This window comes from Chelonoidis abingdonii, chromosome 26 (genome assembly GCF_003597395.2).
Source record: "Chelonoidis abingdonii isolate Lonesome George chromosome 26, CheloAbing_2.0, whole genome shotgun sequence".
Lineage (NCBI taxonomy): Eukaryota > Metazoa > Chordata > Testudines > Testudinidae > Chelonoidis > Chelonoidis abingdonii.
Genome location: NC_133794.1, coordinates 3,032,760 through 3,059,692, shown reverse-complemented (window position 1 = coordinate 3,059,692; position 26,933 = coordinate 3,032,760). Strand labels below are relative to the sequence as shown.

The following is a 26,933-nucleotide window of genomic DNA, read 5'->3' as shown; positions in this document are numbered from 1 at the left end:
TTCCAGGCACGTGCAATCACGACAGGCTGGAAATTAGGTAATCCAGAGCCTGGAGTAAGGGGATGGGGAGTCAGGATTCTTGGGTTCGATTCCCTGCTTTGGGAGGGGGAGTAGAGTCTAGTGGTTAGAGCAGGGAGGCTGGAAGTCAGGACTCCTGGATTCGATTCCCTGCTTTGGGAGGGGAGTAGGAACTAGTGGTTAGAGCAGGGGGCTGGGAGTCAGGACTCCTGGGTTCTATTCCCAGCTTTGGGAGGGGAGTAGGAGCTAGTGGTCAGAGCAGGGGTGGGGTGAGGACTCCTGGGCTCTGCCACAAACCCAGGGAAGGAAGTGGGCAGTATTGGGAGTTAGAACTCCTGGATTCTATTCCCAGCTTTGGGACGGGAGTAGAAGCTAGTGGTTAGAGCAGAGGTGGGATGAGGACTACTGGGCTCTGTCACAAACCCTGGGAGGGAAGTGGGAAGTATTGGGAGTCAGGACTCCTGGGTTCTATTCCCAGCCTTGGGAAGGGAGTAGGAGCTAGCGGTCAGAGCAGGGGGCTGGGAGTCAGGACTCCTGGGTTCTAGTCCTATCACTGCCACCAGCTCCCGGTGTGACTTTGCCAGAACGCTCCGTGAGCTCAGGGATCGGAGTGGGGGGAATCCAGCGGCTCTGCAGTCCTGTGACAGTAAAGAGGCCACGAGCAATAGACTAAACATAACGCCGGAGATGTGAGTCGGGGCCTATTTATACCTCCCCATGTTTGTATGTTTCATTCAGACCCCCCCAGCTCCGTTTCCCCGACACTGGGCTTTCTAAGCAGAGGGGGCCCCGGCCACCCCGGCCGAACCCATTGGCTGGAGCCGAGGGGGCAGAACTGGGGGCGCAGAATGGACCCAGCCCACCCCAGGGTCAATCCAAGCTGGAAAAGCCCTGTCGAGTCCTCCCCACCCCCCGCCGCTGCAGGGTGGGCCTGGCAGATTGGGCCGCCTAGAGGCACAGAAGTGTGTGCACGGGGGCACGCACACGCTTGCACGTGACCATGCCCACGCATGCCCGAGGACACATGGGCACACGCAGGCATGAGGGCACCCCCAGGCAGGGCCAGAAAGCACACGTGCAAGAGGACACAGCAGCACATGCACGAGGGCACATGGCTGCACAGACATGGGCTTGCATGTGGAGAAACAGGCAGACTCACCTATGGGTTGCAGCCACGCATGGGGCAGCTCATGCAGGAACAGATGTGCACACACGCACATTTGCACACCCTCCTGGGGTTTGTGGGATAGTAGAATGGCCCCCTCCCCCATGGGTAAAGCTAGGGGGACCCCAAGCAAAGACCGAAATACCCCGAAGACAAGGGAGCACTTTCTGGACAAATGTCTAGCAAGGGGACTCCAGGACTTCTGGGTTCCATGCCCACCTCTGGGAGGGGAAGGGCACCTGGTGGGTAAGAGCAGGGGAGACAGGAAGCCAGGACTCCTGGGTATGCGTGTCCATATACACGTGAATGTGGACTCATGTCCCCCCGCTTCCCCCCATGAAAACACCCGTGCATGTCCCTCAAACACGAGTGCCCAGGTCCATGTACAGCTCGTGTGCATGCTCAGATGCCCCACGCGTGTTCGTGTGCGGACAGCTGCGCAGGTGCACGCCATCACGCGTGTGGTCACGTGCACGTGTGTGTGCCTGCCACGCAGGCTGGGGTGCATGTACACCTGTGTACCCTTAGTCAAGCATGTCCCTGCTTGCATGCAAGATGGGGGGGTCCATCTTCCCACTCACTGAGCCCCAGGTGTCCCGCCCCACAGGCGGGCGCTGTCCCACCAGGGGAGGGGACTCTGATAGCTAATGGGGTCAAAATCTTAGGGGCTGGGGGAGAGGGGATCCCCCCCTTGCACCCCATGACCCCAATGCCCATCCACTCCTGGATGCATTGGCACGTGGAAGCCAAAGCGACATCTCCCAGCTGGAGAACCCAGGCCCAGGGCTGAGCAGTCCGCACTGCTGAGAGACACTGGGGCCCCCTGAATATCAGTGGGACAGAGCAGGCGGGGTTCCCGCTTCGCCCCATCTCAGCAAGGGAGCTGGGAGGCAGAGGAGGGGGGAGTAGCTCCCAATGTCACTGTCCATCCCCAGTTCTGCCTCTTGCTCCTGCTGCCCAGGGCAGGGGGAGTGGGGAGGACAGGACTTTCCAGCCCCACATTAGAGACCCATCACTTCCCAGGCAGAGTTCAGGAGGTACTCAAAATGGGAAGCAGTGGGGTCTAATGGTTAGAGCAGGAGGGACCTGGGACCCTGAACTCCTGGGTTCTATTCCAAGTGCAGAGGGGGGGGCGGCTCTGGTGGGTTAGAGCAATGGGGGCTGGGAGCCAGAACTCCTGGGTTCTATTCTCAGTGGGGGGGCTGGTGGGTTAGAGCAACCGGGACTGGGAGCCAGAACTCCTGGGCTCTATCCTCAGTGTGTGTGTGGGGGGGCCCTGGTGGGTTAGAGCAACGGGGGCTGGGAGCCAGAACTCCTGGACTCTATCCTCAGTGTGTGTGGGGGGGCTGGGAGCCAGAACTCCTGGGTTCTATCCTCAGTGTGGAGGGGGAGGTGGGGGTCTGGTGGGTTAGAGCAATGGGGGCTGGGAGCCAGAACTCCTGGGTTCCATCCTCAGTGTTTGTGGGGGGGGGCTGGTGGGTTAGAGCAATGGGGGCTGGGAGCCAGAACTCCTGGGTTCCATCCTCAGTGTTTGTGGGGGGGGCCTGGTGGGTTAGAGCAATGGGGGCTGGGAGCCAGAACTCCTGGGGTCTATTCCCAGCTCTGCTACTGATTCACTGCATGACCCTGGGCACGTCCCCTTACTCCATGCCTCAGTTTCCCCACTGGCCAGTGAAGCTGTGCCACTCCCGGCCAGCGAGGAGCCCCCCGGCGGCAGGGGCCCCGCCCCGCTCACCTGTTCAGCTCGGGAGCTGGCATTCATGCCCATCCGCGCCAGCCCCTCCCGCAGCTCGTTGATGTCCACCCGCCCGTCCTTGTTGGTGTCCAGCTGGTCGAAGAGCTCGGCCCAGCGCTTCTGGCGCTCGGGGTCCGGGCACAGCGCCGGGCCCTCATCCCGGGACCCCCGCATGGCGGTGCCCCCCGCTAAGCCCCGGGGCTGGGGGGGCCCTGCATGCCAGGCTCCAGCGCTGGGGTCTCAGCGCCTCCGAGCCCCTCCCCGGGCGCTGGGACTGGGTGGTGCTGCCCGGCGCTGCATGGCCTCAGTGCGGGCAGCCCGGGGCTCCGCTCCCGCCTGGGGCGGCGCGATCCCTGCCAGGCGGCTCCGGGGAAAGCCGCGCCGCCAGCACAAGGGCATGGCACAGTGCGCTGGTTGGCGTCGCCTCCCACGGAGATTGTTTCCTCCTCCCCCAAACCCTTCCCTCCGCCCCCGCCACTTCCCACCTCTGCACCCGCTGGCCTACGGCTGTGGGGGGATGTGGAACCCAGGAGTCCGGGGCCCCTCTGACAGGCTGCAGCCTTCGCCATTCTGCTAGGAGCTCTCCGATGCCAGGGAAAGCTAACAGAGGAACAAGGGGCCAGGACTCCTGGGTCCTATCCCCAGCTCTGGGAGAGGAGTGGGAGCTAGTGGTTAGAGCGGGGGGCGGGGGGATGTTAGGAGCCAGCGCTCCTGAGTCCTATCTCCAGCTCTGGGAGGGGAGTGGATGCTAGTGGTTAGAGCTGGGAGCCAGGACTCCTGGGTCCTATCTCCAGCTCTGGGAGGGAAGTGGGCGCTAGCAGGGCCGGTGCTTCCATTGAGGCGAACTAGGCAATCGCCTAGGGTGCCAGGATTTTTGGGTGGTGACATTTTGCCAGGGGGGTGGCAGGCAGCTCCGGTGGACCTGCTGCAGTCGTGCCTGCGGAGGGTCCGTTAGTCCACGGCTCCGGTGGAGCTGCCGCAGGCATGTCTGCGGAGGGTCCGCTGGTCCCGCATGGCTCCGGTGGACCTCCTGCAGGCACTGCTGCGGCAGCTCCACCAGAGTCGCAGACCAACGGACCCTCCGCAGAAATGGCTGCGGCAGCTCCACCGGAGCCGCGGAAGCGGTGCGCGGGGCGGTGAAATGGCCGTGCATCTAGGGTGCGAAAAACTCTAGCGCTGGTCCTGGGTGCTAGTGGTTAGAGCAGGGGTCTGGGAGTCAGGATTCCTGGGCCCTATCCCCAGTTTGGGGGGCAGGCAGTAGTGGTTAGAGCGGGGGGGGGGGTCCAAGAGACAGGACTCCTGAATCCTATCCTCAGCTCTGGAAAGGGGGTGTGGGCTAGTGGTCAGAGCAGGGGGCTGGGTGCCAGCTCCAGGAGGAGAGTGGGGTCTAGTGGTTACAGCAGGATAGGACTGGAAACCAGGACTCCTGGGTTCCATTCCTGGCTCTGCCGCTGTCTCTGTATGTGACCAGGGCGTGTGCCCTTTGGATAAAGAGCATGTTGTGGAGACATTCACGCTGGGCTCGTAGTAAGCGATACGGGATTGTTTCCAGCCCACAGCTGCATGGCAGCCTGCATGTGAAACAAACCTGGGGGGCCTCAGCCCAGCTTGCCCCCCTGTGATCAATGCTAGCTGGGCTCTGCGCTAGCAGCCACAGCGGAGAGGCCATGGCCCTCATGGGCCAGGGACACCAGAGGCCCGGCTTGCCCACAGAAAGGGTCCCCTATGGGCAGAAGCATTGAGGCCCATCGGGGATGGGCACGTAGGGCTTGGCTGGTGGGGTCGTCCCTGCTCAGCTGACTCCTTTCATGCCCCAGGGTGCACAGAGCTTGAGATGCTGGGCCAGATCCACAGCGGGTGCAAATCAGCCCAGCTTCACTGAGAACAGAGCCACATCCATTTACACCAGCGGGGGATCTGGCCCTATTGACGCCAATGGGGTGACACCCATTTACACCAGTCGGGGATCTGGCCCTATTGACTCCAATGGAGCAACATTCATTTACACTAGCGGGGGATCTGGCCCTATTGACTCCAATGGAGCGACACCCATTTACACTAGCGGGGGATCTGGCCCTATTGACTCCAATGGAGTGACATCCATTTACACCAGTGGGGAATCTGGCCCTATTGACTCCAATGAAGCAACATCCATTTACACCAGCGGGGGATCTGGCCGTATTGACGCCAATGGAGTGACATCCATTTACACCAGCAGAGGATCTGGCCCTATTGACTCCAATGGAGCGACGCGCATTGACACCAGTGGGGGTCTGGTCCCATTGATGCCAACGGTGTGATGCCCATTGACACCAGCTGGGGACGTGGCCCATTGGGTGGATGTCGCTGCCTGCCTTAACCCTGGACCATGTCCCCAGTTACTTTTGCATTTCAGGTCGGGAAAATGGAGCAGGAATCTCCCAAAACTGGGAGCTCCTTAAACCACCTGCTGTTGCCAGCCTGAGGCCCACAACAAGGAGCTGTATGGGTCAGATCCGCACCACATGGTTATCCACCCAGCACAGACTAAACCCCCACAGTCCAGGGGCCAGCAGCTGCTGGGCTCAGAGCAAATCCCGGAACAGGGAGGACGTCTTTGTTGGTTGTTCTGAATCTCGGTCAGGAACAGCCCAGCTGTTATATCTACCAATGTGGTATAAGCCACCACGTGCCAGCAGTGCCCCCCTGCCATGTACATTGGGCAAACCAGACAGTCTCTACGCAAAAGAATAAATGGACACAGGTCAGACATCAAGAATTATAACATTCAAAAACCAGTTGGAGAACACTTCAGGGCTGCCCGGGGGAGGGGGGAAGTGGGGCAATTTGCCCCGGGGCCCACGCAGAAAAGAAGAAGGTCCTCCTGGTAGACGTCACGGTGCCCTTTGAAAACCAGTCCCCTGCCTTCCACGAGGCCAGAGCACGGAAGAAGTCGAAGTATGCCCCGCTGGCTGAGACCCTGAGAGCCTAGGGCTATGAAGTCCAGGTACACGCCCTGATCGTGGGAGCCCTGGGCTCATGGGACCCCCGCAACGAGCCGGTTCTGAGAGCATGTGGGGTCGGTCGACGCTATGCCCGGCTCATGAGACAGCACATGGCGTCTGACGCCATCAGCTGGTCCAGAGACATTTATATCAAACACATCACCAGACACCGCCAATACCACACTGAATAATTGAGACAGCCGACCAGGGAAATAACCCACTTCCTTCCCTGAGCGACCAAGGGATCCACACCACCCATGTACCTATCCGCTCCACCGATACTGACTTGGACTCCTTATTCATTTCATGGGTGGCGAACCCGAGCCTACTTATTCACTGACACCTTAAAAACTCCTGCACCCCAATCTGGGTCTATGCCGGTTATGCGATATGTATGTATTTTTTCCATCCTTGCAAATGATATCTGTAACCCCCCATAACCCAAGCCTGACCCCAGATGTACAGTACCTTCCCTCTCAACCTGTATATATTTCATTTCAAACATTTATTTTAATAACATTTTTAATTCTATAGTAATGCAACTTTTTTTTATGGAAGGGGCCCCTGAAATTGCTTTGCCCCAGGCCCCCTGAATCCTCCGCATGGCCCTGGAATGCTTTGATCTCCCTGGCCACTCGATTACAGACCTAAAAGTCGCAATATTACAACAAAAAACCTTTAAAAACAGACTCCAAGGAGAGACTGCTGAGTTGGAATTAATCTGCAAACTGGGCACCATCAACCTAGGCTGGAATAAAGACTGGGAGTGGATGGGCCATTACGCAAAGTAAAACTATTTCCCTATGTTTATTCCCCCCGCCCCCGCCACACACACACAGTTCCTCATATCTCATCAGTTGCTGGAAATGGGCCATTTTCATTACAAACAGATTTTTTCCCCGCTCCTGCTGATAATAGCTCACTTTAACTGATCACTCTCCTGATAGTGTGTATGGTAACACAGATTGTTTCATGTCCTCTGTGTATATATATATCTTCCTACTGTATTTTCACTGCATGCATCTGATGAAGTGAGCTGTAGCCCATGAAAGCTCATGCTCTAATAAATGTGTTAGTCTCTAAGGTGCCCCAAGTACTCCTGTTCTTTTTGGTGATACAGACTAACATGGCTGCTACGCTGAAACCTGACATCTAGGAGGGTGGGCCGCAATCCTGATTCCGTTCTCTCTTGAAATGCAACTTCGTGCAAAGTCCCTTGCACTGGAAATGTCACACTTCCCATCCCAAAACACTTTGCACAAGCAAAATGAGTCACAGAGAGCACCACTCTTGCCCCAGCAATGAAGCCACCTCTAGGGTGGGCTACGGCTGTGGTTTAACAGCCGCATAGCAGAACTACATAGAGATAACTTGCCAAAGCTGAAATACAGCCTTTTGTGGGATGAGGTGTGGTGGATGAGGGTCACTTGCTCAGTGCTGAAATGCAGCCACTTCACGGGTGGGACCTGGCAGCTGCTTTACAGTCCAACTGCACACAGATTGCTTGCTTAGCACTGAAATGTAGCCTGTTCTGGGGTGGGAGATGACAGCTAATTATCAGGTGCACAGCAAAGAGGACATATGCAGATCACTTGTCCTATGCTGAAATGCAGCCACCTCTGGGGTGGGGCACGGCAGCTATTTAACAGCCACACAGCGACGTTGCACAAAGATCACTCACTCAGCACTGAAATGCAGCCACCTCTGGGCTCAGGCACAACAACTGTGCTGAAATGCAAGGCTAAAGGCTTCATCACTGCATGGCTCCACCTGCCTTCACACAGCCTCAGCTCACCCCACCCTTGGGAACACATCCAGGCCTCACTTGCCAAGGCCCAAATTCCCATGCAAGTCACAAGGCAGGTAGGACCCCCATCACCCGCCTGACACCTGCGAGGGAGCCAGCCTGCATGCTGCTCTTGGTGGCAGCGAAGGCTGCCCAGCCCACCTCCCTGCACCCCGGTTGCTGACACCCAAGCTAATCCCTGCGCAGTGCATTAGCTGGTCACGGGGGCTTCAAAGTTTCATGCCTGCTGCTGGTGCCACGATTTCATAAATTGGTCTAATCCCTGCTGTCGCAAGTCCCCTGGCAATGCCCTGAATGGGGCGTTTTGTTCCCCCTGCGGGGCGGTTTGGCAGGACCCATGGAGGAGAAGGGGAAATTAGACAGGTCCCACTGGAATAATGCATGTACACCCTCCCGCCTCAATTCGGACGCAGAAGGCAGACGTGAAACCAAATATCATCCCCCCGGGGCTGCTTCCTCCCAGCTCCTGATTGGTGGAGTCGCCTCCTGCCCCCCTCCAAGCTGTTCGCAGCCCTACAGAGCCAGGCGGCCGGCGAGCCGCGTTAACCCTTCGGCCGCCGGGCGGGGATAACAGCCGGGGCCAGGATGACGCACACTGGGTCTTAAAGCGGCAGGGGCACTCATGAGGTGTCCCCCTCTCCTCCAGAAACCGAGGCGTGGGAGGGGGCTTGCAGTCCCCTAGCAGCACGATCCCACGCGCATGGCCAACCTTGCTGGAGCAGCTTGACTGTACTCGTTCTACAGGTGGGGAAACTGAGGTACGGCGGGGGACGAGCCCAGGGTCATGCATAGAGGTGTTGGCAGAGTTGAAGCTAGGAGTCCTGGTGTGCATCCCTGCAGTCTGCTCTAACCACTAGACCCTATTCCCATCTCTAAGCAGGGAAAGGAACCCAGAGGTTCTGACTCCCAGCCACCGTCCCTACTCTAGCCATCAGATCCCACTCCCCTGACCCGGGAATAGAAGCCAGGAGTCCTGATGCCCACCCGCTCACTCCGAGACCCCACTTCACACCCACTGCTGGAAAGAGAACCCAGGAGTCCTGATGCCCACCCCCTCGCTCCGAGACCCCACTTCACACCCACTGCTGGAAAGAGAACCCAGGAGTCCTGATACCCACCCCCTCACTCCGAGACCCCACTCCATACCCGCAGCTGGAAAGAGAACCCAGGAATCCTGATGCCCATCCCCTCGCTCTGAGACCCCACTCCACACCCGCAGCTGGAAAGAGAACCCAGGAGTCCTGATGCCCACCCCCTCGCTCCGAGACCCCACTCCACACCCACAGCTGGAAAGAGAACCCAGGAATCCTGATGCCCATCCCCTCGCTCTGAGACCCCACTCCACACCCGCAGCTGGAAAGAGAACCCAGGAGTCCTGATGCCCACCCCCTCGCTCCGAGACCCCACTCCACACCCACAGCTGGAAAGAGAACCCAGGAATCCTGATGCCCATCCCCTCGCTCTGAGACCCCACTCCACACCCGCAGCTGGAAAGAGAACCCAGGAGTCCTGATGCCCACCCCCTCGCTCCGAGACCCCACTCCACACCCACAGCTGGAAAGAGAACCCAGGAATCCTGATGCCCATCCCCTCGCTCTGAGACCCCACTCCACACCCGCAGCTGGAAAGAGAACCCAGGAGTCCTGATGCCCACCCCCTCGCTCCGAGACCCCACTCCACACCCACAGCTGGAAAGAGAACCCAGGAATCCTGATGCCCATCCCCTCGCTCTGAGACCCCACTCCACACCCGCAGCTGGAAAGAGAACCCAGGAGTCCTGATGCCCACCCCCTCGCTCCGAGACCCCACTCCACACCCACAGCTGGAAAGAGAACCCAGGAATCCTGATGCCCATCCCCTCGCTCTGAGACCCCACTCCACACCCGCAGCTGGAAAGAGAACCCAGGAGTCCTGATGCCCACCCCCTCGCTCCGAGACCCCACTCCACACCCACAGCTGGAAAGAGAACCCAGGAATCCTGATGCCCACCCCCTCGCTCCGAGACCCCACTCCACACCCGCAGCTGGAAAGAGAACCCAGGAGTCCTGATGCCCACCCCCTCGCTCCGAGACCCCACTGCACACCCACAGCTGGAAAGAGAACCCAGGAATCCTGATGCCCACCATCTCGCTCCGAGACCCCACTCCACACCCACAGCTGGAAAGAGAACCCAGGAGTCCCGATGCCCACCCATCCCCTCGCGCCGAGACCCCACTCCACACCCGCAGCTGGAAAGAGAACCCAGGAGTCCTGATGCCCACCCCCTCGCGCCGAGACCCCACTGCACACCCACAGCTGGAAAGAGAACCCAGGAATCCTGATGCCCACCATCTCGCTCCGAGACCCCACTCCACACCCACAGCTGGAAAGAGAACCCAGGAGTCCCGATGCCCACCCATCCCCTCGTGCCAAGACCCCACTCCACACCCGCAGCTGGAAAGAGAACCCAGGAGTCCTGATGCCCACCCCCTCACGCCGAGACCCCACTCCACACCCGCAGCTGGAAAGAGAACCCAGGAATCCTGATGCCCACCCCCTCACGCCGAGACCCCACTTCACACCCACTGCTGGAAAGAGAACCCAGGAGTCCTGATGCCCACCCCCTCGCTCCGAGACCCCACTCCACACCCACAGCTGGAAAGAGAACCCTGGAGTCCCGATGCCCACCCACCCCCTCGATCCGAGACCCCACTCCACACCCGCAGCTGGAAAGAGAACCCAGGAGTCCTGATGCCCACCCCCTCGCTCCGAGACCCCACTGCACACCCACAGCTGGAAAGAGAACCCAGGAATCCTGATGCCCACCCCCTCATGCCAAGACCCCACTCCACACCCACAGCTGGAAAGAGAACCCAGGAGTCCTAATGCTCACCCCCCCTCCCTCGCTCCGAGACCCCACTCCACACCTGCAGCTGGAAAGAGAACCCAGGCGTCCTGACTTTTAATCACAGTACCCTCCTGTTTTACACAAAGCCTTCTGGCGGCTCCAGCTTTGTGCATCAGCTGTGGGAAGCACTGGCGGCTGTGCTGGCTATTACCTTCAGTGTTTACCTTCCTTTGCAAATGGTTTTACCCTGTAGCCAACAATGCTCCCTGCTAGCTGCACTTCCTCAGCAACTCTTAGCCCAGAGCAATCCCCCAGGGGCACGGATTACCCTGGCCTCTTGGCTTGTCCAGGCAGAAAGCATGGGCTTCGAGCCACAGCCCTCTGATTTTCCCAGAGTGCGCACCACATCTTATTACACCGATTATTTTCTGGCCATCTCCTTCGGCCGGCTCCCGCCACTGATCAGCCCGTGACTCCAGCCTCCATCACCTACTGGCTACAGTAGTTTTTAACCTGCCCCTGCGGCCCAGATCCTCACGGGGATTTAGGCAACGAATACCCACGGCAGTTAAATGTTTTCAAGGATCTGGGCCTTCATGCTGGTTCCCCTGCTACCTCTTGCGCTTGGGAGCTGCTCCCCATAAACATCTGCCAAGCTACCACATTGTCCGACTTCAGACGCCTCCTTAAAACTCCCCTGACCTGGGATGCCTCCAGAAATCCGGACAAAGGTCAGGCTGCGGGCATTCTGAGACCACTGTGTGTCCACTGACCGGTACTGATTTGTTTCCTTGTGCTCCCACTGTCTGTCTGTCTGTCTCCATGTGTTATCTCTTGTCTTATAGGCAGATTGGCAACTCGGGGTGGATGGGGGGACTGTCTTTGAGTTGTGTTTGTACAGCACCTGGCACAATGGGGTGCTGGGCCGTGACTGGGGCTCCTAGGAGCTACCATAATATACCTAGTAAATAATGTACAGCGCCTGGCACAACGGGATGCTGGGCTGTGACTGGGGTAATACAGATTATGGTGGCAGTTCCTTGTGGCATAGAAAGATAACAGTGGGCAGGTATTTCCTTGAATGTCGTTAATTAGGTGCGTTATTTTTCACCTCTAGAACCCAGCTGAGATCAGCGCCCCATGGTGCAGGGGGCTGCACATTCACATAGGCCTTGTCTTCACTCGGAAGAAAACTGTGTTCTTGGAGAGGCAGTATGGCCTAGTGGATGGAGTACTAGACTAGGACTTCTGAGGTGTGGGTTTTGGCCCTGTGGCGTACCCTGGGACAGGGCTGCTCTGTGCCTCAGTTTCCCCGTCTGTAAAATGAGGCTAATGCTCCTGCTTTCCTTTGTAAAGCACCTTGGGCTCTGCTGACAAGGAGAGCTAAAGATTATTTTTGGCTAACACAAGGCAGAGCTGGGGTTTGTAGTTCTCACATGCGTTATCAGGACAAGGTAAACCCTAGGAAACCCCCATAGTCTCTAACTCATGTGAACATTACAAACGGCCATGGATCTGACCTCCTGTCAGCTGACACTACCCTTATTCCAAGTGAAAGGGCACCCACAGGGAGACAGTCAGTGTCCCCTCCCCCAAGAACTGACAATCGAATGAGACCAAGGAAGGATTATGGGGAAACTGAGGCATGGCGCAATGACACGACTCACTCATCCCAAGAGCTGGGAATGGAAAGCAGCTCTCTTGAGGGCGGAGCCTCACAACTTATCCTCCAAATCAGGCTTCCGCTTCCTCTTCCTCCCCAAGCTCTCGCTTCCTGCAAGTCAGCAAGTGGAAATCAAAAAAGTGAGCCAGCCCCTCCTGAGCTGCCAGCTCTCTGCAGATTGCACCACACGGGAACTTCAAGAGGAGTGAATTAGGAGTAGCGAGGTTCAGGATGATGGGCTGCTGGGAAGGAGGGACGGAGCCTTTCATGGCTTGTTTGATCCAGCCCTGGCTAGCAGCAGTCTAACGCCAGCATGGTCTGACGGGCTGTTTGCCTGGCCACAGACCACAAGGAAAATGTGGCTTGTAGCACCACTGGCTTCCATTCACGGCAACTGCGCCAGCAGGGTTCAAGAGGAAAGGCCTAATGCTGGACTCATCGACACTGGTGTAAATCTGGAGGAACCTCATGGAAGTAAATGGATTTATGCTGGGTCTGTGCTCAGATCGGAGAGTGATTGGTCCCTTAGCCTGGACTTTCTGGGTCCTAGCAGAGAAACACTGGCAGAGCAAACTAGGGGCACGATCAGACTCCACTCTTATAGCGTCCCACATCCTCCATGGATCTCAAAGCATTTTGCAAAGGAGGGTCGCCAGCACTGGTGTACAGAGGGGGAAACTGAGGCACAGACAGGGAAAGTCACTTGCACAAAGAAAATCAGTAGCAGAGTTGGGGCTAGAACCCAGGTGCTCTGACTCATTCTCCCCTACTTTAGCCACTAGACCCATGCTCCCCCCGCCGTGGGTTAAAACTCAGGTGTCCTGACTCCTAGTGCCTCCCTGTTACTCTAACCTACTAGATCACCCTCCACTCCTAGAGCTGGGGAGAGCCTAGCTCCTGGCTTTAACCACTAGGCCCCACTCTCCTCCTAGAGCTAGGAATAGAACCCAGGAGTCCTGGCTTCTAATCCCCACTGCCCCCCCCTGCCACTTTAACCAGATCACCCTCCCCACCCAAGGCTGAGAACAAAATCCAGCCCTAAAGACTGCTCACCCATTAGGCCACGCTGCAGCCTCTCAGCCAAACATCCCCACAGTCCAAGGGAAACCATCGTCTTTAACACGTTGTGCACCAGCTGCTCTCTCTCTAATGTGCTCAGATGACCCGCTCCCCCCCGAGTATCTGACAGTCTCAGAGAAGTGCTCTTACACGACACACACACAAACAGGGAAACTGAGGCATGGGGCATCCGTGCCCAAGCAAGGAACTGAGTCTTGGTCTCCTGCATCCCAAGCTGGTGCAGTAATCACTGCTCCATCTTGCCTATGCTGCTGGGAAATTGATCTAGCTGCAGCTGAATGATTAACCTCTCTGGCTCTATGGGTCGAGTTCCCCGTAAACAAGAGCCCTAATCCGGGGGCTGTGAGGGGCGGTTGATCTGGGTTTTTATCATTGGAGGCAAGAGCAGGATCTGGCCCCCTGCACTCCAAGGAAGTGCCAAAGCCCAGCCCCCAGGGAGAGATCCGATCTAGGCCCAGCCCTGTCCTCAAGTGGGTTCAAGAGGCTTATAACTCTAGCTTAGCTAAATTCCATTCTGGCCAGGAAAGCAGCAGCTTTCTCGCCCAGGAATGTCGCGGGGGGAGCAGTCAGGGCCTTCCTGGCAAAGCGGCTGCCTCTGAGCGCCAAGTCGGTCTGCAGGGGCCGTTTGCCCGCTGCCTGGCACGGCTGGCTCCCCTCTGGCCTGGTTGCTGGGGTTTATGGACTCTCCCCCGGCAGGGGTCATGATTCCATTAGGAATCCCAGCGTGGGCTCTGAGCCTGTGGGAGCCTGAGTCAGATGCTGCGGGGCAGCAGGTGTCTAGGGGGAGGCAGGTTAGCGAGGGAAAGCAAGAGATAGAGGAAGTCAGGGCTCCTGGGTTCTACTCCCAAGTCTGGGAGTGGGGCCTAGTGGTTAGAGCAGGGGGGCTGGGAATTAGGACTGCTGGGTTCTATCCCCAGTTCTAGGACAGAGTGTGGGCTAGTGGTTAGAGCTGCAGGGACAGTGAATTAGTAGAACTTGTAGGATCAATCCCGGAATCAGGCAGGAGGGGAGTGGGTGCGCTAGCTCTCAGGACACCTGGGTTCTAGTCTCATCTCTGCTGCTGATTTACCTTGGGCAAGTCACGTCCTTGTTCTGTGCCTCACTTTCCCCCTCTATCAAATGGGGATACCAGTGCTTTCCACTCAGAGGTAGGGGTCGAGGCTGCACCCTTTCAGGCTGGCAACGCGCTTTGAGCAGGAAGGAGCCGGGTAAGGACATAGTCATTTTTATTGGTGTTTCATGGAGCTCACCCGTGAAGTTCCCTGTCTGTGGAGCGAGAGAGGTGGCCTGTGATACCAGGAGCCTGAGGTCCCTCCTGGGCTTAGAATCGATGAAGCAGAGCAGCAGGCAGTTCCTGGGTTTCTCGGTGGAGAGGCTGTGTTCCAAGAGGGAACCGGAGACGTGCCAGATAAAGGGACGGACACACACACACAGGCCCTAGCCAGCTCTCCAGGCTACGGCCTCAACCGCAAAAACAGCTGTTCTGGCTAACTGCTGCAAGCGTGACCTGCTTTACTCAGGCAAGTAATCATCACTGAAGCCAATGGGCTACGTACGTGAGCAAAGCTGCACATGGGATCGAGTGGAATCAGGCATGAGGCTAGGCATCAGGAGAGCTTAATTCGACTCCCAGCTCCGCCATTGACCCTGGGCAACTCACTCCCCCCCCCCGCCCTGTGCCTCAGTTTCCCCTCCCACCTTTTGTATATTTAACATCTGAGCTCTTGGGGGCAGAGCTTTTCTCTCATGCTATGTCGGTGCAGCGCCTGGCCCAATGGGGCCCCTGATCTCAGTCAGGGGGCTGCGCACCTTATGGCTGCAAGTGCATATGGAAAACAGAGGCTCCATCCTCTCCGGGTGGGGCAGGTGTGGGGGTGGCTGCCCCAGAGCCGAGCTCGGGCGGGCTAAGCAGATCTCCCCTTGCCTTGGGCAGGGCCTTGGGGGGCAGGATCCCCTAGGCTACAGATAGGCCCGGGAGATCGCCAGCTCTCTGGGGCATCCTGGGCCGGCTCCCCTGGGTCACGGGGGTCAGAGGGAGCCCCTTGATCCAGGCTGACGCCGCTGGGGTTCAGGTGAGCCCCGCCCAGGTGAGATGGGGGCGGGGCCTACCTGCCTCAGGTGCGGGAGGAGGGAGGCACCTGCTTTCCCCTGGGTCACGTGGGCGAGAGGGAAGGCGGAGCTGGCCAGATCGCAGCCCTGGGAGGGAGCGGACGGAGGGACAGAGCCGGTGAGTGCGGGGAAGGGGCTTGGGGCTCCCCCCACCTATGGAGCAGGCAGGGCTAAAGAACCCCCCCGGCCCCTTTAAGACAGCCTGGACCCCCCCCATTCCACTTAATGCCAGGGGACCCTGGGGAGGGGCAGCTGCCCCCTTCCCCCACTTGGAATTTGGCTGCTGGTGGAGGCTGGTCTGTGCCCCCCACCTGTACCTTGGGTCTGGCTTCTCCGGTGCCAAAGATCGGGGGGGGGGGGAGATGCCCCCCCGGGGTTACCTACACCCCCTCCCCCAGCCTGGGCCCACCGTGGCGTGGGAGCGGTGATCCCAGCCCAGGGCACAGGCGGCGAGAGGCCTGGCCGCCCCTGAGAACCCAGGCGATCGGGTGCCTGGAGTTGATTCATGTTGGAAAGCGGGTTTCCTCCTTCGGGGGAGCCCCACCCTCCTTCCGGGAGTAGCCCGGGCTGGGGAGGGGGTCGCTCTGGGCGGGGGTGGCACACGCAGGGTTAATGAGCTCTGGGTGACTTTCACTGGGTTTGTGCTGAATCAGCTGGGTTAAAAATTGACCAGCGAGGCCCAGCTGGGCTGGGATCCACAGAGGGAGTCAATATGGCAGGGGGACCCAGGGGCACCCCCGTTTCTTTAAAATCATCTCCCTGCCCTGAGATGGACCTGGCAGGGCCTTGCATGGGGGGGAGCTGGCATGGGCTAGGGTGGGGGGCCATCACTCAGGAGTGGCCATCACTAGCCCTGAGTGGCTTGCCATGTCACAGGGTCTTGGGGGGACTGGGGGGGGGGGGGGGGGGGGGGGGGGAGCTGGTGGCTCCTGCTGCTGAGGGCCAGAAATGAGGGCTGTGACCTGGGCTTGTGCTTATGGGGGCAGGAATCTGGCTGGGGACTGAATGATTCCTTGGTATCCCCCCCTTCATGCCAGAGGCTCTGTATGCCCCTCAGGCCACACACACCTCCCCATGGCAAGGTCCCCTTCTGTCTGTGCTCCCTTCCCCAATGCCAGGCTGTCCCATGCCAGCTACTGTGTGTCTCCCCCCCTCACTTTTCCTCATCCCGTGGTCCCCAATTCTGCCCCATGCCCCCTATTCTCCCTCCCCCATAGCAGGATCTCCCCTTCCCAAGGGGGTTCTGTGTGCCCCCCATTGCCCCGCTGCATACCAAGGTCCCCACGGTCCTCCTGCTCTGCACATGCCCGGGAGCCTCAGTAGAAAGGTGGACCCTGCCCCAAATGTGTGTCCACGCCAGAGAAATTTGGTGTGGCAGCCCCCTCATGGCCCACCGGGACCTGCACCCCACGTTCACCTGCACAGCTGCCCCCAGTTGTTCATCCTCCTGGCTGGGAGGAGGGGTGTGGAGAGTGGCTGCTAGCGCCGGGCTGGGCTCCTCCCTGGGAGCTCTGGGCCCGGTGGGTTTTACCTTATCATCTGGGTTCCTCTAGTGCCCCCAAAGGCGAGCAGGGCCCCGGTGTGTTGGGTGTGGCGGAAACACTGTCTCTTGCCATGTAAGCTCTGTGGGGGCAGGGAATCAAAACAGACGAGAAGGGAAAAAGAGTTTTCACAGGGTAGCAGGGGAAACTGAGGCACAGGAGAGTGACTCGCTCGAGGAGGCTCAGGGAGTTGGGCAGAAGTGGAAGTGGATCCCAGGTCTGACTCACAGACCTCTGTCTTAGCCACTAAACCATGCTCCCTAAGCAAGGGGATGCGGCTTCTAACCTGGCCCCCTTCATAAATAGCCCCTGGCAAGAGGCCGCCCCAGCCCCAAAGAGCTTGCAGTCTAAATAGGTGGAAGGGGAAACTGAGGCACAATGAGTTGTCCATGGTCCATGACCACACTGGGAAGGGAACTGGGCTCTTCTGGTTCCCAGCCCAGAGCCCTAGCCACTAGGCTACACTGCCTGCTGGGTTTTTTGCAGACCTCACTGAGTGCTCAGGACTGGTTGAGATGACCTGGCTGTGGGTGTCTGCAGAGGTCTGTGGCATATTTGAAATACCAGAGAGCAGCATTTCTGATGGCAACTGGAAGAAATTTGGGTTTGGTTCGTGGGTCGCGCTCTGTCGGTACCTGCTATTAGAGTGATTGGCTGAGGGGGCTGGGGAAACGGGCCGGGTTTTTCCTGGGATGGGAACCACAAAGAATATGGAGCAGTGAGTAAAGCAGGGAGGGCTGGGACAGGAGCTAGGACTCCTGGGTTCCTTCCCGGACCTGGGAATAGTGTCTTCTCTGGCTTAGAGCTGACAGCGAGGACTCCTGGGTTCTGTTCCCCATTCTGGAGGAGTTTGCCACTGGTTAGAGCGGGGGATCAAAAGCCAGGACTCCTGGGTTCTGTTCTCAGCTCTGCCAGCGACTCGCTGTGTGGACTCCTGGTTTCTGTATCTGGCTGTGCATTGGCCCAGCACTCTGCCTCCCTCTCGCTGGGGCAAGTCCCTTCCCTGCTTGGTGCCTCGGTTTCCCCATCTGTAACACTTGCCTTCCTCCCGGGGCGTTGGGAGGCTGGATTCGGCCAAGGTCCGTGCGGTGCTTTGGTCCCCTGGCCGCTTGCACGGAAGATGCAGCAGCAGCTCCAATGTGACTAGGATGAGGATCTGTTGAGAGCAGCAGGGATGGGAAAAGGGTTTGTTCTGTGGAGAGGGCTCCCTGAACAGGGGCCATGGCAGGTTTGCTGTGCCCCACCCCGCCCCTTCGAGCTTTGTCCTGCCTAATTTGGGGAGTGCTGGGTGACAGGAACGGCCTAGGGCCTGAAATCCTCCTCCTAATGAAGACACTGGGATCTCCAAAGGGCTGGATCACTAGAAACTTCATTCCACACACCCAGGAGGCTCCTTCTACCTGTGCCCCCTCCTCCCCTCTGTCAGGGACTCTGTGCACCCCATTTCAGGGTTCCCCATTCCTCTCAGCCCCCTATCCACCCCCCACCAGGGGTTCCGTGTGCCCCATTCTCCACCATTATGTCTTGGACTTCCTTTTTGTGCCTTCAGCTGGTTCTTTGATCTGGAGCCGATTCAGCCCTGGTCAAAGCTCAGGGATCTACCCACCAGATGTGGGGGGCTCTGTGTGTCCGCTGTTCTCCCCTACTCCTGCAGTTTTTCTGATCATCCCCCAAATCGACAGGGTGCTGCCCCGAAATATCCCTGGAAGTTTGGAAGCGATCGGATGGGGCATTGCAAAGTTATTGCATTTTGGACAACACAGAAGGGCCACCAGGTAGATCTTATAGACTCCTGAGTTTGGCCGCTAATGGGTGGGGCGTGTGTTCTAGATACTTTGAACGGCCCCCGTCTCACTGTGATCCAGGGTCTTCACAAGCTTTCATAGATTTAGCCTCATGATTCCAGAATTTCTGGGCATGTTCTAAGCACCCTGATTGATTTGGGGGGTGGAAACTGGAAAAGGCAGATTCCGCCAGAGGGAGGGAGGGGAACGTCCAGCTTGCCGAGGGCCCAGTTGCTGCCGCAGATGGAGGAATCTCCCTGCCTGTAGCGGGTCCCAGGCAGAAGCTTAGTAAGCTGTGTGCACTCTCGTTGGGTGGGGAGGTTCGACTGAGAATGAGGTGGGATCCCCAGCGGGTGAGGTGCTGGACAAAGAATAAAAGAGACAGTCCCTGCCCCGAAGCACTTGTCTAAACAGACTCTCCCCATCCCTGCTGGGACACAGGGTGGTCTTGTTTTCTCTTATTGACCAGATGAGGAAACTGAGGCACGGAGTGGGGCAGTGATTTGCCCAAGGTCATCCAGAGGGTCAGAACTGGGGATAGTGCCCAGAGCTCTGTCTGCTAGGCTGGCACGGTGATGTCTGCTTCCAGCTGCGTTGAGGCTGGATTCTATCCTGGAGGCAGCCCCACGAGAAGCAGCATCACGCTTGCCTAGTACGGTGCGGAGGGCTGGATCAGCTGAGGCCTAGGCTTGCTAGAGGAGGCAGTGAGGCCTAGCAGATGGAGCCTTGGGTTGGGACACCTGGATCCTAGGCCCAGCTCTGCCTGCTGGGTAACTCTGGGCAAGCCACTTCCCTGCTCTGCCGTGCCTCAGTTTCCCCGTCTGTAGCATGGGGGGAATGATTGTGACCTCCCTTGTAAAGCGCTTTGGGATTGGCTGGATAAGAGCCTAGGGTTATTTCTGCACATGCCCGGTTCTGTTCTCCCTGACTCCAGCTCCTGGCGCTCTGAGTTCCTAACTTAACCCTTTAATGACTTCAGGACAACCCTGGCCCCTGCCAAAGGGGCAGTGGGCACCAGAAACTGGTTGAGAGAAATCCTGAGCAACCGAGCTCAGTCCGGGGAGGATCCCAGCCATCTTTGGAGCCCCGGGGGTGCACGGAAGCAAACCAACCAACCTCACAAGAGGTTGTAAATGCTGGTGGGGGGGGGGGAGCTCCAGAATCCCTTGCTCAAACGACCCCAAATTTGGACCACGGACCCTCCCCGGCTCCCCCATGAGGTGCAGCAAATTTCACGCCAATCCAAGTAAGTGGACGGATCATAGAGCGCCCAGAAGAGCCGACCTGGTGGAGGGGTAGGCTTGGTGGTCTGTGGGTCTAACAGATGCAGAGCTGAGGGAGGGTGTCACTGAGGGGGCGGGGGGGTTACTAGTGGCTTTGACTCCTTTCTCACTGTCCTTTCCCAGGTGGTGAAACCCTGGGGGCTGCCGGTTCCTTCTCATCGTCATCTCCATCTCCAAGGGCCCCCCACGCCTCCCAACGGGCTGAGGACACTGGGAAGCAGGAGGCTGCGTTACGGTTGCACCATCAGGATTGTAGTCCCTCCAGGGAGAGGGGGCGTGACCACCCCATGTCCCCCCCTCTCTCCCAGACACCCATGGCAGCGATGGCGGGCTACAGTCACCCCTTGCTCCTGGCCGTGGCCCTGCAGTCCCTGTTACAGCCGGCCCTGGGCCAAGGTAGGTGGTGGGTTGTCAAGTGTATCTGCTTCCACGCTGCGGGGGGAGGGAGGCTCGGAGCCAGGACTCTTGGGTTCTGTCCGCAGCTTTGGGCAGGGAGTAGGATCTAGTTGTTAAACAGCCTGGAGTTCTCTTAACTCCACCACTGATTGAGCGAGTGATTTTTCCCTTATGCTCACACCTTCCTCTTCATGGTGATAGGGACAGAAATCTTATCCTGCTGCTCCAATGGCTCAGGGCCAGAAGGAGACTCCCCCTCCCTATAGGCAGTATAGGCCCTATGACACACATTTGAGCAGTTCTGATTCCATGCAGCAGAGGGCAATAAAGTGGATAGAATCGTTCACTGGATCCCGGTGCTAGCAAGATCTGCTGCAGGCAAGTCTCCCTGGCAGGAGGCTGCAGCTTAGCTTGACTAAAGTTGCTGCTGGGTTGTCGTTAGTCGGGGCAGCTGGAAGGGGGGACTCCATGGCTTTAGATTCTGGTCACCGGGGATGCGGACGCAGCACCGGGGTCAACCCAGCATTGCCTGGGTCGGACCAAAACACAGAGCATTGACCCTCTTGTGTGTTTACCAGCAGAGGGGTGATGGGCACAGTTAAATGGCTGCCATGCCCCACCCCAGAGGTGGCTGCATTTCAGCACTGGCTGAGCGATCCCTGCGCAGTGCTGCTGCGTGGCTGTTAACCAGCTGCCCTGTTCTATCCCAGAGGTGGCTGCCAGGGGCGGCTCTAGGGATTTTGCCGCCCCAACCATGGGAGGCAAGCAGCCTTTGGCGGCTTGCCTGCGGGAGGTCCCCAGTCCAGCAGATTTGGTGGCAGCCTGCAGGAGGTCCACCGAAGCCACGGGACCAGCAGACCCTCCGCAGGCATGCCGCCGAAGGCAACCTGCCTACCGCCCTCGCGGCGACCGGCAGAGCGCCCCCTGTGGCTTGCTGCCCTAGGCACACGCTTGGCGGGCTGGTGCCTGGAGCTGCCCCTGGGGGCGATCCCTGCATGCAATGGTAAGGAGGTCGGGAGAGGGGGTGTCACCCTTTGGCATGCAAGGCCCAGATTGGCAGGTTTGATTATTCCCCCCCCCCCATTAAATCTTCCACTGGTGGTGTTACATGGGAGAAGGAACATAGGGTATCCTGCAAGGGGGGGGGGGGGGGGCTCTGAGGTGCTACCGTAATACACCTAATAAAGAATGTTCAGCACCCACCACAGTGGGGTCCTTGGCCATGATGGGGGCTCTACCGTAATCCATATAATAGAGTTGATGCCTGAAGCAGGTGACTAGATTTTAATGGGGCCAGCATACAACACCCCCCCCCGCCCCCCACACCCCGCAGCTTCCCAGGGCAGATCCTGTGGCTCTCAGTCCTCAGATGCCCCCCTCCTGCCAGGGCAAACCGCAGGCGTGTTTGTGGAAGGCTCCTTCCCTGTTATGGCTTGATCCTGTCCTGTCCCGGGCCCCCCACCAGCCCTGGCTGAGAGCTGGGGAGCGGGCGTGGTGAGGCAAGGTGGTTTCAGTTGTCCCGGAGCCTGACACAGGTGAATCCACACCCTGGAGGGGGTGGGGGAGGGAGCGGCTGGAAGAGGGGGGTGAGTCACCTCTGCTGGGGGAGTGTCCCTGGGACTGGCTGATCTCTTAGCACCCCGCCCTGTGTGTCTCTGTTTACAGGTAGAGTCACCTACAAGAGTTTTAAGACCCCCTCCAATGGATCAAACAAATAGTTTCAACACTCTTCCCCCCGCCCCCTGCCCAGCATGTAACTTACTGCTCTGGGCAAAGGAGGGGAGGGTCCAAATTCCTTATCGAGCAAGGACTCCACCTGCCTTGGAAACTGTACCCAGGATGCACAGTAATGGCTAGTGGTTAGAGCAGGGTGTGGGGGGGCAGCTGGGAGCCAGGGCTCTCGGGTTCCATTCCCAACTCTGGTAGGATCTAGGGCTTGGGGGGTGGGGTTGGGGTAGGAGTAGGGGCTGCTGGATTCTCAGCCCTGGGAGGGGAGTGGTTAGAGCAAGGAGGGGCTGGGAGCCAGGACTCCTGGGTTGTGTCCCCAGCACTGAGGGGAGAGTGGGGTCTAGTGGTTAGAGCAGTGTGTATCCTGGGACTCAGGACTCCTGGGTTCTATCCCCAGCCCTGAGAGGGGCGTGGGATTTAGAAGGGGGTGCTGAGAGCCAGAACTTCTGAGTTCTATCCCCAGTTCTGCCATTAACTAGCAAAGTGGGGAGGGGGAGGGAGTGGCTTGGGACCAACTCTACCGCCTTGTGCGGGGAGAGTCCTGTGCATACCAGGGGCCCCGTCCTGCTGGATCCCAGAGCTCTGAGTCGCACCTGAGTCCTGGGAAGGGCTCCAGCCCCTCCCAGCTGCCTGTTCAGGCCTGACCTGCTCTCTGGGTTGCAATGCACAACCGCCCTGGAGCTGGGAGCATGGGCTGAAGGCCAGGCTGGGGACTGGGTAGGGAAGGATGGAGCAGAGAGGGGCACCCTGGGAGTTGTAGTTCCCTTCCTGCATAATGGCGAGGCAGGGGAAGGGAGCCGCTGGCCTGGCGCAGAGAATAGCATGTTGCCTACAGACTGGAGGCAGAGTCCTGCGCCCTGGGAGAGCGGAGCTGGGATTGTGGGGATGAGCCCAGGGGGGGTGGTTGAGTTGTACCATCAATATTGGGTAGACTTGCTGGGAATAGGGCTAGTGGTTAGAGCTGAGAATTGGGGGCTTCTGGGTTCTGTCCCCAGCCCTGGCAGGGGAGTGGGGATGAGTGGTTAGAGCAGGGTGGGCTGGGAGTCAGGACACCTGGGTTCTGTCCCTGTCCCTGGCAGGGGAGTGGGGATGAGTGGTTAGAGCAGGGTGGGCTGGGAGTCAGGACACCTGGGTTCTGTCCCCAGCCCTGGGAGGGGTGGGGGGGTCTAGTGGTTAGAGCTGGGGGGGGAGGGGCTGGGTTGGATGAGCATGGGGCTGGCTTGTGTGCACTGCTGCCCCCTGCTGGGCAGGGAATTCCATCACACCTCCCCAGGTGGTAGAGGGGGCTGGTGGTTGATGGGTTTCTCTTGCTGTGCTGAGCTCCTGGGGGGCGGCATTGGACCTGGTTGCTGTCGGGGTAGCAGAGACCTTCAGGCAAACCGCGGTTTCTGCTGGAAGTGATACTGTCTGCTTGGTGAGGGGCCCCCAGAAGGCAGAATCAGAAGCCCCCCCGGGGTGGTGCTAGAGGGGTGCTGTGTTGCAGGGCGTGGACTGGGGGGGGGCAGTCAGTGCTGACCCCAATGCCTCACTGTGGCACTAGGGGGCGCTGTGTTACAGGGTGCAAGGGCTGGGCATGGTAGGGGGCACTGTCCCACGAGGTCATTAAAGGTCACTCCATATGGCATTTTTCCAGGAATTGGGGTGGTGATAATTTAGGGAGGATGTGACAGCTCACTTGGATAACCCCAGGCTGCTGCCTCCCTAAATAACCTCCCCCCTGCCCTGGTGCACTTGAAACTGGGAATCTCCTTCACTTTCTGTCCTAAACTACTGTCTTGCTCTGCAGTGGCTAACCAGCTGCCACACCCCACCCCAGAGGTGGCTGCATGTTTGGTGCTGGCGCCTGCGTAGCATCAGTGCCATGGCTGAGCTCTCTGATGGCGGGTGGGGGGGTGTACTCCAGCAGAGGCCTCCTAACATCAAAGCCTCCTATCGCACCCCCTTGCCGTACCCCTCCCCACGCTAAGCTCTGTTCTTCTTATTCCTCTTTTAAATCAAGCCATGAACGGGAGCACCGCGACACCCAGACCCGCATCAGGGCTCACGGTAAGTCGGCTTCCGGGGGGGCAGATCAGCTGTGTGAGTTGGGGGGGGTTATCCCAGCATGCACTGGAGAGAGAGACTTGAGTGGAACTGGGCTGGAAGCTTGGAGATATTGTACAGGGTGTGTGTGGGGGGGGGGGGGCGGGTTCCAGTGTGTGTGTGGGGGGGATCTGGAGCAGGAGGCCTAGCTCACCTCCTCTGGGGAGCCCCTGTCTTTACCTCCCACACTCCTGGTTGGCTCCCGGGGTAACCCCCCTTCCCCCCCCCCGATCCTCAGCTCCAACCCTGCCCTGGGTCGAATGCCTGGCTCCCTTGTGCATGCTGCGTTCTCCCTTTTGTGCAAGAGAGTTCTCCTCTGCATCAGCCTCCCACTCCCATTGCTAACACAGCCCCCCCTCCATGGCACCTCTCTGCCCCCCACGCCCACGTGGAGCTGGGCAGGCCATGATTATGGTTCCGTCTCACTCTCTCCCCCCCGCCCCCCGGCAGGAGTCAGAGCGGCTGGCAGCTATCATTGTCCCCTCCCTAGTCGGGGGTCTCCTGCTTATTGGACTCGTGATCTTTGGGGTGCTCAAGGTGCGGGAGAGGCGGCAGACGGAGGGCACCTACCGGCCAAGCAACGAGGAGCAGGTGGGTGCTCGGGTGGTGACGAACGCTAACCTTCAACTGCCCCCCGAGGAGCGGCTGATCTGACCCAGGGAGAGGGGGGGTCACTCACACCCCCTCCCCGGACTGGCAGACTCTGTACCGGCTGGACCCTGCGGTTCCAGAGCCAGCCGCACACCTGGAGGGGGGGCTCCTTGCTCTCTGCTGGCTGGAAGGAGCTGATATCTTCGTTGTTGGGTGCATCGGATTTCCACCTGCGCCCTCCTGCTGCGGGGGAGTGGGGGGTGCCGCCCAGCAAGGGTCAGCCCGGGGCAGCTTGCCCATGAAACTGCTGGCCGTGTTGGTGCTGTGCGACATCGCCTCCTGGTGGACCACTTTATCCTTCCCCCATCCACCCCCGTCTGCGTCTCACATGTGTCTTGTAATCTCCCCTACCTCGGTTGGCGTCTGTCTGTCCTGGGGCCAGCTGCAGGGGGGCTGCAGATGGAGAGTGACTCTGTGTTGGCACCCGGGCTGGTGAAAGCGAGGCTGGCGCAGCAGCGAAGGAAGGGGAAGCTAGAAACTCCTGCCTGAGCCGCCGGGGAAGGTTTTGGCTTTAAAAAAAATCTGCTGAAGGGAAACAGCCATGTCTATGCATTGTTTAAAAAACCAATCCCCCGGCTTAGTTAATACACATCAGCCTGAGGTGCAGACAGAAGGTAGGGGAAGAGAGGTTTAAGTCCCTTCACTGTTGTGCCTCAGTTTCCCCATCTATCACTCCCCCTCCCCCTGGTGCTCTACAAAACCTGCCGCCTTCTTGGGTGCATGTGGAAGGTGCCACATCACTGTCTAGCGGCTGGTGAATGCAGAGGATAATAGCCTTCTGCGGCTGTCAGCTGACAGAGCTGCTCCTTGGCCTGGGCTTACTGGACTCAAACCTGGGCTGCCGCTGGGGTCATTTTCATGGTGGGGGGAGAAGTGAAATACACTAATAACTCAAAAAACAACTCGGCGGCCTTTTTTTTGCTCTCCTGTCCCTGGGGAATGAACCAAACTGCACTCAACTTAATGATCCAAATCTTTGTCCTCCGGCTGGGCCGTGATTCATCCCTCTCTTAAACCAAAACTTGTTGGAATTTTCTCCCATGTGCGGCATCCCCCCGGAGCAAGTGTCGGTGGCCTTTTCACCCAGGCCGCCGTGTCCCACAGCACAACCCCACCCCATTGCTGCTCCCCCGGCCAGCACTGGGGCTAAGATTATTTCCCTGCATGGGGCAGCCTGTCCCCCCATCAGTGAGGCTGGAGCAGAAGCAACCGTCCCCTGCCTTAAGCTTCCAGACTCAGCTGCAGTAGAAGCCGCTTGTGGGCGGATTTCCTCGCCTCATTAGTCACTCGTATCAGGAGCGGTTCCCGAGCCTTGGGCTTGGCTTGTGGATCTTTAGCTCGGGCTGGCTCGGCCTTTATGCCACCTGTGGGTCGTTGCTCTGAACATCTCAGCCTCTTAACTTTTTGATGTAGTGGCAGGGAGTTCCCCAGGCTTCCAAAGGAGGGAGATGGGGGAGGGAAGCTGTTTGCCCACCAGGCCATCCAGCATCAGGGGTTGCTAGGACCCCAGTTCCCCAGCCAGCTGCCATCTTTACAGCCCCTGGTCGATGCTTCCTCGCTGTAGGCTGTGTCTGGGATCTGTCCCCCGGCCTGCCGCCGGCACCTCCGTGGCATGCTCAGGGCCTGGCTGAAAGCTTCCCCTGCTCCTCCAGCCGTCAGCTGGTGCTGCGTGTTCTCCGCCTCTGTCACCTCTTCTCTCCTTTCAGTCCTCCCGGGAAGACCCGAAATTAACCGAGCTGTGAGAGCTGGGAGCAAACGTCACCAGAGCATGGCCCTTGTCCTTTGAAACTGCCGGAGTTGGGATCTCCTGGCCCCATACCCGCCCACTGGTCAGTTCCTCACCCCACCCTCCCCATGGGGTCACTCTGCCCAGGCTGCCTCTTACAACCTCCCTGTGCACCCAGCGCCGGGAGGGGCTGGTTGCTGACTGGGGTTCAGGGGCCCTGTGATCATACAAATAACTGCAGCAGGGCTGGGGTCCTGACATGGGATCAGCTGTTCACAGCTCAGCCCACATGGGCCCCCTGGTGCAGCTCCACTCACATGGGCCCCCTGGGTACAGCTCTGCCCGCAGCTCAGC

General features: G+C 58.8%; 2 protein-coding genes across 8 annotated transcripts in view; one reads left to right on the top strand and one right to left on the bottom strand.

Moving 5' to 3' along the window:
- SLC25A23 (solute carrier family 25 member 23) overlaps nt 1-3,120 on the bottom strand; it is a 31,124-nt gene extending 28,004 nt beyond the window's left edge. For all 6 annotated transcript variants that reach the window (XR_012654905.1, XR_012654907.1, XR_012654903.1 and 3 more), the window contains exon 1: nt 2,919-3,120. Coding sequence is in view for 1 of the 6 variants with exons in the window: in XM_032790335.2 (XP_032646226.1) it covers nt 2,919-3,092 (174 nt within the window). In the remaining 5 variants the exon portion in view is untranslated. The remainder of the gene's footprint in view (nt 1-2,918) is intronic.
- Nucleotides 3,121-8,390: 5,270 nt separating this feature from the next.
- Nucleotides 8,391-25,243, top strand: CRB3 (crumbs cell polarity complex component 3). Of its 2 annotated transcripts, none has more exons than XM_075061171.1 (4): nt 8,391-8,453; nt 20,120-20,392; nt 24,120-24,166; nt 24,653-25,243. In XM_075061171.1, the coding sequence occupies exons 2-4, from the start codon at nt 20,284-20,286 to the stop codon at nt 24,854-24,856; spliced, it is 360 nt and encodes a 119-aa protein (XP_074917272.1). In that variant the 5' UTR covers nt 8,391-8,453; nt 20,120-20,283; the 3' UTR covers nt 24,857-25,243. The 2 variants fall into 2 exon arrangements, with proteins under 2 accessions (XP_074917272.1, XP_032646294.1); XM_032790403.2 differs by lacking the exon at nt 8,391-8,453 and adding an exon at nt 18,611-18,704.
- Nucleotides 25,244-26,933: the final 1,690 nt, after the last annotated feature.

Bases quoted from the DNA above. Each gene is read 5' to 3' on its own strand.
- CRB3 (XM_075061171.1), top strand. From the start codon at position 20,284: ATGTCCCCCCCTCTCTCCCAGACACCCATGGCAGCGATGGCGGGCTAC. The intron at 20,393-24,119 runs GTAGGTGGTGGG...TTTTAAATCAAG, and splicing joins ACAGCCGGCCCTGGGCCAAG to CCATGAACGGGAGCACCGCG. The intron at 24,167-24,652 runs GTAAGTCGGCTT...GCCCCCCGGCAG, and splicing joins GACCCGCATCAGGGCTCACG to GAGTCAGAGCGGCTGGCAGC.